Source organism: Drosophila tropicalis, unplaced genomic scaffold, assembly GCF_018151085.1.
Source record: "Drosophila tropicalis isolate 14030-0801.00 unplaced genomic scaffold, ASM1815108v1 contig_445, whole genome shotgun sequence".
Lineage (NCBI taxonomy): Eukaryota > Metazoa > Arthropoda > Insecta > Diptera > Drosophilidae > Drosophila > Drosophila tropicalis.
The window spans coordinates 530,962-543,781 of record NW_027172909.1 but is presented as its reverse complement, the minus strand read 5'-3'; the positions used below and the strand labels follow the sequence as shown (position 1 = coordinate 543,781).

At 38.0% G+C, this 12,820-nt stretch overlaps 1 protein-coding gene across 1 annotated transcript in view; it reads left to right on the top strand.

Moving 5' to 3' along the window:
* Nucleotides 1-12,820, top strand: part of LOC137574376 (membralin) — a 93,319-nt gene that overhangs the window by 13,917 nt on the left and 66,582 nt on the right. Inside the window, 4 exon segments of the mRNA XM_068286671.1 lie at nucleotides 4,776-4,938; nucleotides 4,996-5,053; nucleotides 7,739-7,822; nucleotides 7,879-8,011. Coding sequence (XP_068142772.1) covers nucleotides 4,776-4,938; nucleotides 4,996-5,053; nucleotides 7,739-7,822; nucleotides 7,879-8,011 — 438 coding nt within the window.

The following is a 12,820-nucleotide window of genomic DNA, read 5'->3' as shown; positions in this document are numbered from 1 at the left end:
AGTTGTTTTCTCATCTCCTCTACCGTGCCGTTCATGGTTACTCCGATTCTTTGGCCTGTTTGTAGCAGACCCTCGTTCTTCATGTGATAGATCCAATTTCTACCCATTTTGATTTTTATTATACACTTTTAGTTTTATTTCGTTTAATTTTCACCAGTATAGCACGTTGGGCGCCAGTTGTAACGATCCTTTTTCGTCCTTCAGGATAATATCAATCTTTAGAGCGAGGTTCGGCACAACAAATTTTAATTTGTGCCACAGTGAAATCACGACAAAATAATTTATGTATATATATATGTATGTTGGAGTTTATTTCGATGTTTTGGGTTTTTTTGCTAACTGTTTATATAAATTACGACACAATAATTTATGCATATAGCTGCCTTAGACTTTTGGTTAAATGTTTAGATTTGATTTTGCTCTGATTCGGATTGATGTTTTGTATTGGCTGTGTACTTGTTGTAATTATATTTGTGGTTGTTAAATGAGTCTATAAGGCTACTCGTGAGGCCTTATAACTCGATGACTTGCTCGTATTCGTAGATTGCTAGGCGCCAAATATTCTTAAGGTTACTCGTAAGGCCAAAAGAGATTTGTTGCTTTGCTTGTTGTTGATCAGGACTCGATGACTTGATTGATTGATCTTGACTCGACGACTTGATAAATGTCCTGACTTGCTGCTCGCCTTATATAGGCCTCCTGGGCCTCCAGAATCACTTGGTGTGATACCGCTATACAGCCGGTAACTTTCCATCGGCCCATCGCTTTCATCCACGCTGTTGCCATGCGTGGTGAAAGTCCCGTAATAGTCATTGGCGCAGCCGCATCCACTTTCTTGACTTCTGTGCGCCCATTGACTCTTGTCCTTGTTGCTCTGCTTCGCCCACATAGCGTCTCTGTTGCTATGCAGGCCTCCATCCTTTTCTCTCCAATGTTCGCTTTATCCCAGTGGTCGCATGTCCTCTCTCGTTGCTAGGCGACGCTGCTCTCTCCAATGTCCTTCTTTGCTCTGTTTGTTTCATCGGTTCGGATTAATTTGTTGCCTTTTTCCATTTTATGCATGTTTTATTTCATCAGAATAACATATTATTTTTTAGTTTCCATTTTATGCATGTTTAGTTTCATCAGAATAATATATTACTTTTATTTTATTTAGTTTTAGTTAATTTAAGTCAAAATGAACTAAATCCATTCGTCTACGTCATCATTATATTATTCGTAGACAGGGCTTCCCCAATACCCGATTCCCCCTTTCTTTGGCTTTGCTCATGGAACTGGATCGACGATATTTGCTTGGTATGCACACAGCCCCCCACTAACCCCCGTTCGACATGCATAGCCCTCACTTTGGCCTTTTTTTGTTTCTCTGCTTGTCTCTCCCAATATGTTCCGCTGTCCAGCATCATAGAGTACTCTCGCATCATCCACCGGTACCCGCGCTCAAATTTCACACGCATAGCGTAGGTGTGTTACGCATGTATTACTAGATTTCATATATTCATGCATAATTTCTCTTACGTATCGTATAGCGCCCATGCCCTATTGTGATTGGCGCACAGTGGCCCTCTCTCTTTTGCGCGTATGCTCTCCAGCCGTTGATTTTTCTGTTCTCTGCCTCCCACGCATCTTCCCGCTGTGACGAAATTGCTGTTGGTCGTATGTGGTCCGATCGAACATGTTGCGTCGTAACGAAATGTTGCGTGGTTTTAATTGCAGCAACATGTTGCCAAACATGATCATTGGCAACATGTTGCCGGGCATCATGTATTTTGGGTTTTACATCTTTTTAGTTATTTCCAAGTTGTTGTGTGGAACATTATTGTCAAATATATGTTCCTCACACACTGTCCTCTGCGTAGTTAGCGTGATATACCATTGCAATGCTTTTACCACATTGTCCTGTACGTTGGTTATGTCGTTCATTTGTTGTTCCTTTAGTTTCATCTGATTTTCAATTGTATCTTCGTCTCGCTTAATAATATTTATCGTTATCAATTACAGACGTCTGGTTTTGCAGCAAATTCAATAAGTACGCTTCATTTGATTTAACTTTTCGTATGGTGTCTGACATCTCTGTTGCATACTTGAAGTCCAGCACACCAAATAAGCCGTTCGCAATGTTCCCAATTATATCTAATGGTGATCGTCGTTGGCGTTCTATGTGAAGGAGATCGTTTCCTGTCCGTAGCTCTGAGTTGACATGCTCAAAGTGTCTCTGCATTGCGGTGCAAGCGTCTGGAACCTTCATTAACACGCATATTTCTCCGACCTTTACTACCCCGTCTGAAAATGTCTTCAGGTCTGCCCAATATGGTTCGAAATCGTAATATGCCACAATAGTCCAGTCAGACATTGCCATCCTTCCTGTGCCAACACTTTCATAGTATATGACTGGTATGGGGTTGAATCGAGTTATGTTAGTCCTTTGAGCAAATGCTATAGGAAGTAGCAACATCATTAGGCAGATCGTCATTGCCAAGTGTGGCAGACCGAAAGACAAACGTCTTTTTGTCTCTGGTTCGGCACTAATTCCCATTGCTCTGGAATCGATTTTGTGTTACTGGCTCTGCATCTGGTTGGGCTACTAATGGTTCTCCGATTAATAGATGGCCTGGGGTTAAAGCTGTCAAGTCGTTGGGATCGTCTGATTTTGGGGTTAACGGACGAGAGTTTAGCACTGCTTCAACAGTGACAATAATTCTGCCTTTTCTGAGTGTATTGTATCGGTCAGCTCCTTTAGTTAATTGTTTGCTCCAACAAAGTTTGTTGCATTATCGCAGTATAATATCTGGCATCTTCCTCTGCGCCCAATGAAGCGCTGAAGCGCACCCACAAATGAGGAGGTGGATAGGTCTCCGACCAACTCCAAGTGTACTGCTTTGGTGGCAAAGCATACAAATACTGCAATGTAAACTTTGTCGGGACGTTTTCCTCGAACTTTATGATGGATCCAGAATGGTCCACAATAGTCTACTCCGGCGTTGAAAAAGGGTCTATTCTGAGATAACCGGTGCTCAGATAAGTCGCCCATGACTTGTTTAAAGAACTGGGGCCGATACTTGGTGTATGCTACGCAGCCCTCGATCACATTTCGGACCATCGGTTTCACCTTAATGGTGTGGTACCATTGCCGAGCTATTCCGCGTAGTGCCTCATGTCCACAATGAAGCTTCCGTAGTATCATTTTTACCACCGGATCGTTAAACGGCAAGAGATATGGATTCCTTGTTTCCGTTGATACTGGTGCTTGTTGTAGCCGAGTTGCTACTCGTATGATTGAATGTTCATCCAGTATTAGTGGCAACGTTGCCACCGTGCTTTTGCGATACTGCGGTTGATCAGGTCTTTTCTTTAAGTGTCGTAATTCATATAGAAATCCTGTTTCTGATTTGCTTGATGATTTTTCTTTGTGCTTGGTCCAACTCTAATTAAGTCGTTGGTTTCCTGTTCTGCTTGTGACACAAGCGTAGCACATACGCCACGATTCGCTCTAGCCGGTAAAATGTATTTCTGTGGTTTACTGTATATATTCATTCACTCGTGTTGTTTGCAGTGGCAGCCACCATGCTAAATACCTTGGTTTTCTTCTCAGCGATATCCATCGTGAGCTCTGTAGGCTTAAATGGTGCTGGCCAGACAAGTTGTGGTCCATGCAAAAATAAAGGTACATACAACCATAATGTATGTGTGCTAAGCTGGGCTGCTGATATGCCTCGAGACAGACCATCAGCTGCGTTGACCGCTGATAACACATGACGCCATTGCCTTGAATGTGATACTGCATGTATTTTGGTCAAACACGTGTCACAAACGTGTGGAAAGGTGATGCCCGTGAATTAATCCAAGAGAGTACTACTGTTGAGTCTGACCAGAGAAATGATCCTAATCAACTTGCATGGCGGCATGTTAAAAGAGCACACACCGGCATGTGCTATCTACACAGATTTGAGGGGGAGCCATATTGCTTAATGTGTGGTGAGGGCATGTTAGAATATACGCTCAATATTTTTTAGTATGCAGGCGATTTAGTAGGCAACAGCAGCTTCTCGAGGACACGCTTGGCACAGCGCTGACAACTGGACAACTGGCGTGCAAAATGCTGGCAGACGCGGCCGCTTAGGAGACTGGGAACAGCTTTGCGGGCCAGAATAAAATCATCTTTACTAAATAAAATCATCTTTACTAACAATTGGTCTGATCCAAATTATTGTAGGATATAAACTCAGCTGCTCGCTTCTTTTATGACACTCTTATTTCACTCTTTGATATTCTTACACCTTTTCGCAATCGAACGTGTCTATTATTAGAAAAAGATTTTTTGCATCGTCGTTCAAATACAAACGGTCCTGTTATGTTTACAGCAAACGAGAAGGGACAAAATTGCTTGTCGATTGCGGACAAAAAAAAAATTATACGAACAATTTACTATGCTCTCAGACTTTTGGGACAGTTTGCAGCTTTCGGTCGCGTGAAACATTTTGTTTTTTGGTGTCGTAGTGGCGTAAAACGTATTGATAGTCAACGTTTTCAAACAAAAAAAAAAAATTATGTATGGATTGGAGATCGAGATATGCAATGCCATTCGATAGACCTTCCTCGCTGCGGCCTACACAAAGGAATGGCTAGATCCGACATTTGAGGTTACAATAAAATACATTCTAATTCTTTCTTTTAATTATTTTTAAAATTCAAAGAAAATTTAAATGCTCACTTTTATATCTGTGAATAAATTACTTTTTTTCTTTTTGTTTTATTTATTGAATTTTTTTTTAAAGATATGATGACCTACTTATGGCTTCAGTTCGCACGGTAGCCGAGCAAGATGACAATAAAGGCTTTTTACGCAATGTCATTACTGGAGAACACTATCGATTTGTATCCATGTGGTGGACAGCATGGAGTAGTTATCCCGCAGCATTTGGCGTAATGCTTCTATTTGTTTGTATTTACTAATATTCCATATTCGGAACCGCATATTTATTTTGTGTTTTTCAGACCCTTTCAGTTTCCATGTTGCTACGCTATTCGCATCACCAGATTTTCATGTTTATAGGTAAAAGTAGAATAGTTTGCAAAAATATGTGAGTAATGCGCAGAATTCCTAGTCACTTTTTTTTATAAAGTTGTCAAATGAAAAACAGTAAAAGACCAGGACAAAGGTTAAAACAATAATTTTAATATATTTAGAGAAAAGAGGAAGAAAACATTTACCAACAAAATTTAAACTTGACCCGACTTCGGTATACCATGCAAGAAATTACACAAATTTTCAATGGGTGTCACAGAAATCGATAATAAGCTGAAATCAACGCAACAGCAAATGTTGGGTGCCACAGATAGTTTTAATTGTTTGATAGTTTTAAAATCTAGCTGATTTTCGTCCAACATTTGCATAATATTGCGCTTCTGTCAAAATATGAATAGAGTGAAGACGCTTAATTTTTATTCTTATGTTAAATTTATTATTTTACGAAAACGCCACGAAAAAATTAAACAGCAATCTTTTTTGCTCAAAGCTTCCCTACCCACTTGCTGGAACTAGTACGTTTCTACAGAAAAAATTAACCAAGTGGACAACTCTTTACTGATATTGGCCCACCAGAAGAAAAAGGATAAACAATTTTGATAAATTGAATTTTATATAGAAATACAAATTTTCAACTGAGAATTTAAAAGTTAATTGAGAAAGAAAGTCTTAACACTTCCAAATGTTTCATGGGTTTCATTAAAAGATGGTGAAAAGACTTTGACGATCCTTATACAACTGAAGTCGTTTTATTTGTTTGTCCGTCCTATTTTAGAGTACTGATCTTGCATTTGGTCACCTCAATATAAGTCGCACCAGATTAGACTTGAATCCGTTCAAAAGCAGTTCTTGCTATTTGCTCTTCGTGGCTTAAGCTGGGATCGCAATGTCAATTTTCCTTCGAATTTTAGTAAACTTCTTTTGATTAACCTTCCTTCCCAAACTAACCGTAGAATTATGCTTGGTGTTATTTTTATGCACAAGCTCCTAATTGGTGATATCGACTCGCCTGAGTTGCCATGTAGGCGGAGTAGACATCCTTTGATACCTTTATCTCTTAGTCGTTGTTCTTCTAACTATGCCATGCATGAACCATTTTCTGATTACAACCTTCATTCCCTGTAATCAACTAAGAGTCTTCTATTAATATACTTAAAACATCTATCTTTTCCTATTTAGTTAATAGATAGCTATAGTATTATTTGTTTGTCTGTTTTTATACCCTTGCAGAAGGTATTATAAAATTGATCAGATGTTTGATACACCCAGAAGTAACCATAAAATCTAGATATTCTTGATCGGCATGAGAAGCTGAGCCGATATAACCATGTCCGTCTATCCGTCCGCCCGTTCGTCCGTCGGTGCGTATGCGTTTTACTCCGCCATCTTTAAGCAATCGGGACGAAACTTGATATTTGAGCTACTTAAAGCCCGGAGCAGATAAAGTATAAACTTGTCTGGATCGGACCACTATATCCTATGGTTATAGAAGAGACAAAGATAAAGAAATTGGAGTATTCCTATGAAATTTACTAATATGAAATCCCCGAAATTTTAATCAGATCGAATAAATAGTACACAAATTACAGTCAATATAAACCGGCTTTGCTCAAACCTACTACGTCATTGCTTGAAATCCACAGAGCAGCTAAGCACACGCATACATACAAAGACGCAACGCTACAAAAACTGCATGTGTATGGGTGCCAATCGCAGCAGGATGAAGAAGAAGAAGAAGAAAAATAAATATAGAAATGTTAAAATTTGTTCATTTTGTAATATAAATTATTATTAAATTCGTTTACCAATACCAATTTCGCATTGCAATTTGGCATTATAGGGTAGTATTGACTTCAGAAACTTGATAGTTTCTATTGGATATCGTTTTTGTTAATTTACCAATCGTCCAGCGAGTCCAAAAATTGTTCCAAACAGGAAATTTCTTTGATTTCTGTGACATCAACATTTCATTTAACAGATTTCAAGAACAAACTGCCTCGAAAGCTCTGGAAATTTTCTTGACACACAGTGGCGGCAAAAAATTTGAGACATTTTTTTTTTACCTGAAATTCAGATTTCATTCGGTTTTATATAATATTAGTGAAAAGTTTTGATGTATTAATTTATAGCGTTAAGCTGGTCATTCTATCGAGATAATGTAGCGTGAATTTTGTGGGCGTATCTCTATCGGTTTTTTTTAAATTAATTTTTTATGTAAAGCCCCAACATTCGGACCATAATTCAAAATTAAAAAAAAGACACATTGTTAAATTTTTAAAAATGGATCGTACATCTTCGGAGCTTAAGAAAAGGTTTTTGGTCTAGTAAAACTAAGATAAACTGATAACAATGCAAATTACAGACAATTTTTCTACAACTGTTATGTATGTAGGTATCAATACTGATCTATGGTTTATGCAAAATATAGATGGGCATACAAGTAAAACTAAAAGCCACATCATGAAAATCGTTTCTCAAGGTAAATTAAAGAGATGAAGCAGGCAATTTTTTTTTTTTTTATTTTTTAATAACACGAAAGTGGCGTTCTGTGGAGGAGTTAATCTCAATAACGGTCAAAAAATCGGGGTTGAATGTAATGTTAGTTCAGGTTAAGAACTTTAATGAATAAAAAAAATTACATATTAATTTAATTTAAAAATTAATTTTTATTATATTTATAAACTATGTTTGATGCGTCAACTTTTCCATCAGTGGACTTACTGCAAATGCTGGAATATAATGTGTCGGTCCGCTTTCCTATAGCTCCAATACTCACGGTTGTATTGGCTCTTGTAGGTAAAGTTTATCACCCTTAAGGAATTTGATTAGTTTAACAACATTTAAACCCTCAGGAATGGAAGCTATTATGTCTGAGTTTTTTAACGATACATCGACAGCTTTCTATGTTATATTAATTGTATGGATCGCCGATCAATATGACGCCATTTGCTGTCACACTAGCATCAGCAAGCGACATTGGCTCAGGTGCGTATTTTAATAATTTACTACAAATTCAGTTACATAATTATTCAGCACTAATTCAAAAAAAAAAATATATATATATCAAAGAAGCTAACTTTTTGTTTTCTGCAACTCAATTCAACTCAATAATTTATCTTCTTCCCTCATTCCCTAAGCAAAGCAACGCACGCATACACATACAGTCTATGTTAGCGTTGCGTCTGTGTGTGTATGCATGTACTCTGTTGATGACGAATGACATAGTAGACACCAAGCAGCGCTGCTGGTAGCAGAGCAGATTTATATTGACTGTAACTTGTGTTCTATTTATTCCATATAAAGAATATATATTTTTGATCAGCACAAGACGAGTTCATATAGCCATGTCCGTCCGTCCGCCCTTCTGTTCCTTCCGTCTGGATCAAAGCAAACTCCTTCTAGACCATAAGAGCTACAGATCTGAAATTTTGCATGTAGGCTTGTACATGCTGCGGGGTTGTATATCTCGGATTCAGCCGGATCGGACCACTATATCATATAGCTCCAATACAAACGTCAAAGTCACGAACAGTGACTTTTCTCAATAACTTCGTTATTTTCTGAGCTATTGCCGTGAAACTTAATATTATACAGTTATTACGCCTATAAACGACTGTGCCAAATTTGATTAAGATCGGGTGACTATATCATATAGCTCATATAGGAACGACCGGTCGAAAACAGTGACTTTTGTTAATAACTTCGTTACTTTCTACGCGATTGCTTTCAAATTAAACTTTTGCCAGTTTTATGTATCTGTTAATGACTGTGCCATATTTGATCAAGATCGGGTGACTATATCTTACAGCTCCCATAGAAACAGTCTGCCGAAAATAGTGACTTGTCAGTAACTTCGTTACTTTTAACGCGATTGCTTTCAAACTAAACATTTGTCAGAACTGTGCAACGCATAGAACGAAGCATCTCCGACCATACAAAGTATATATATTTTTGATCAGCACGACGAGACGAGTTCAAATAGCCATGTCCGTCCGTCTGGATCAACGCAAACTCATAGACTGCACAGAAATTTTGTACCTAGGCCTGCTACAGAGAAATTTTGTACCTAGGCTTGTATATACTTCAGGGGTTGTATATCTCGGATTCAGCCGGATCGGACCACTATATCATACAGCTCCCATACAAACGCCAAAGTTTCGAACAGTGACTTTTCTCAATAACTTCGGTTTTTTTTGAGCTATAGTCGTGAAATTTGATATTGTTAGTTTATTACACATATAGGCGACTGTGGCAAATTTGATCTAGATGGGTTGACTATATTATATAGCTCCCATAGGAACGATTGGTGGAAAACTGTGACTTTTCTCAATAACTTCGTTATTTGCTATGCTAAGATTGGAAGCCGCTCTTTCGCAAACATTCCACTTTTTATATGAAACATTTTTTCTCGTTACGATATAGAAAAAAGCACAGAAATAAAATTTCAAACCTATAGTTTTTAAGATGGCTAAGTAAAACGCATACTCACGGACGGACAGACGGACATGGCTATATTGACTCAGCTTCTTATGCTGATCAAGAATATATATACTTTATGGGGTCGAAAACATCTCCTTCTGTGCGTTACAAAAAAAAACGAATAGTAAAAAAAACTTGCAAGGTTATACGAACTTGGAGGCGGTCCCGGCCATTAAAAAGTTATGAAAAACGGTCTATTTATTATAGGATACCGTTGGGATAGGGTGAAAAGACGAGAAGGCTGTGTGTATGTGGATTTCTATTTTGCCGAAAGCTCTATCCAAGTCACGAGATATGATGGATCTGTTTATTTATTTATTTTTTTTTTCAAATGCTTCTCGATAGCAGACGGTCTACTAGGAGTAGAATGTCGAATTTTGACTTTCCCTGTTAAAAACCAGTGTAATTCGAAAAATAAATTGCAGCGAGCTTCTGCTTAGATTGGGTGTAGGTTTGTCTCTGATGTAAATTTCGATTGGCTTAAGTCTAATACATGGTGTTCTTATTTATACATATACTCATTATCGGTTTAATTAAAATTACGGCACCTACAACAATACTTGCATCGGCGGTGATGTTGTTTTGCTTATCTCTTTTGATCTTGTGTCTTTACCGTTGTAACTAACTCTCGCGCTCTTGCGTACAAATTATTGTTTTTTAATTATTTTTTAAGTGGTTGTCTGCACTAAAAATAATCGCATAGTTGCCACTAATGCGGTTGACTCCCATGATTATATTCTTTGTTCTTGGTGCAGGTTACACAGGCAAAATCAAGGAGTCTATTGCTAAAGGTGGTGGCTTAAAATATGGATGTGATGCTTGCCAGGAGCGGCTTAACAAACCTCCCTGGTTCTCTCGATAGTTATCCAATTTGAAAAATGTGTAGACTCGATATCATAAGAAGTTTTAAAAAACACGTCGTTCATTAGATTACGCTCTGTATACAGTCGCTCGTTCAAAATTCATGATGCTTAATACACAATGCTATAAGAATTATCTTCAGCGGTGTAAGCTTCAGTTTTCTTCCGACCCTAAACAATTTTATAACTTTGTTAATTCTAAACGTAAGACCACTCTGCACCCATCTTTTTTGTCTTTTCAAAATAAAAAAGCAAGCACTGATCAGGCAATTGCCGATATGTTTGCGAGTTTTTTCAAAACAACTTATTCCTCAACGGAATATCGAGCAAGTCCGTATCCTTATCATTTAAAAAAGGCTAATTGCATTTTTAATCCAGTGATTGATGAAAGTTCTATTCGTAGCGAACTTAAATTAGTTAAACCTGTTTATTCTCCGGGGCCAGATGTTCTTCCTGGATGCGTACTCAGGTTCTGTGCAAACGCATTATGTAAACCCATTTTAAAATTGTTTCTATTGTCTGTCGAATCTTCCTCTTTTCCATCTATTTGGAAGGAGTCGTATATCATTCCTCTGCATAAAAATGGCAAAAAGTCCGAAGCCTCTAACTATAGGGGTATCTCAAAATTGTCCGCTATTCCGAAAGCTTTTGAGAAAATTATAACTTCTCTATTATTTCGCCATCCCAACATGGGTTTATGAAACGTAGATCTACAACCAGTTACCTTTTAGAATTTACATCAATAATTATCAAGGGGTTCAAAAATGGTAAACAAACTGAATTCAGCAAAGCCTTTGATTCTGTTAATCATTCTTTATTACTTTCTAAGCTGAGCGACATTGGGTTTCCACCCCTTTTCCTTTCTTGGGTTCGAGAATATTTAACAAATAGAAAACAGAAGGTACTTTTTAAGTCTTCTTTATCCGCTTCCATTCCTGTGACTTCTGGTGTACCTCAAGGTAGTTATCTTGGCCCTCTGCTTTTCACATTATTCATTAACGATCTTCCATCAGTCATTCGCGTGTGCTTATGTATGCTGACGATGTCAAGCCTTGTCTTACTTATAAAAATATAGATTCATTTAGTCGGCTACAAGCTGATCTTAAAAACTTTCAATCCTGGTGCCAGTTTAATCTACTAAATCTTAACAATATTAAATGTAAGGTAATGACTTTTTTTCGTAACTCTCCTCAACTGGTCACTTATACAATAGTCCTTTAGAACGTCTAGATTATATGAATGATTTGGGCATACTTATGGACCATTTTTTTTTTTTTTTTTTTTTTAAAAAATTTGTATGCTTGTTTTAAACTAGTTTGCTGATACCTTCAGTGGCAACTTAACCTAGCTTTACATTAAAGGGAAAAAACAATAGATCACAGGTGATATTTACATACGATGAACAACGTTACATTCAAAATTTACAATATTACATTTTTACAAAATTTACAAGACAGATTATTTCATTAGTCATGGGACCTATTAGGGAGATCCGTTGGGTGGTATCGCTTCAGTCTTCTCTTCCTCGGTTTGGCAGTGAGGCGTCTGGCTAGACTGTTTGAGTGACCACCGAGGCGTTGCAGATACTTTTCTGCATATTGCTTCATAGCATCAGCCACCTTAGCGACGCCCAGGTCCCTTTCAATATCCTTGTTTCGTATATACCAAGGTACGTTGGATATACGCCTTAGAATTTTTGATTGCGTCACACTTATTTTCTTTAAATTGGATGTAGCTGCAATTCCGTATATTTGTACTCCGTATTTCCAAATGGGGCTTAGTATGGCTTTGTAGATTGTCACTTTGTTGTGTAATGACAGTTTGTTTGTAGGTGCGAGTAACCAAGCCATTTTCCTTGTTTTCGCCAATATAGACTGCTTGACCATGGTAATGTGGGATTTTAACTTTAATTTCCTGTCCAAAATGACACCCAGATATTTATAAGAGCTCTTGTGCTGGATTGTAGAACCCATCATTGTGATGCCTGCGCAGGACAAGGGTCTCGTTGTAAAAGTAACGGTTGCACACTTGCTGCTGTTTACGCCTATGTTCCATTTTGAAGCCAGGTCATCAAAACTGGACACATATTGTTGTAGAGCTTCAGTGACACAGGTGATGCTTGGGCTTCTGGTCAGCACTGCAGTGTCGTCTGCATACGTAGCTATCAGCACATTATTCTCGCCCAACCTGGTTATTTCTGTACTGGTGGGCATATCATCTGTATATAACATATATAGCGTAGGGCCAAGAACGCTGCCTTGCGGTACGCTTGCACATATAGGGCGCTTTGAGGATTTAACTCCATCAACAACAACTCTGAAATTTCTACCTTCTAGGAAACTGCGAACTAGTTGGAAAAGCTGCGGCGTTAATATGGATTTCACTTTAGATAGGAGGCCATCATGTCACACCCTATCAAAAGCTTGCTGAATATCCATAAAAATGGCAACTGTGT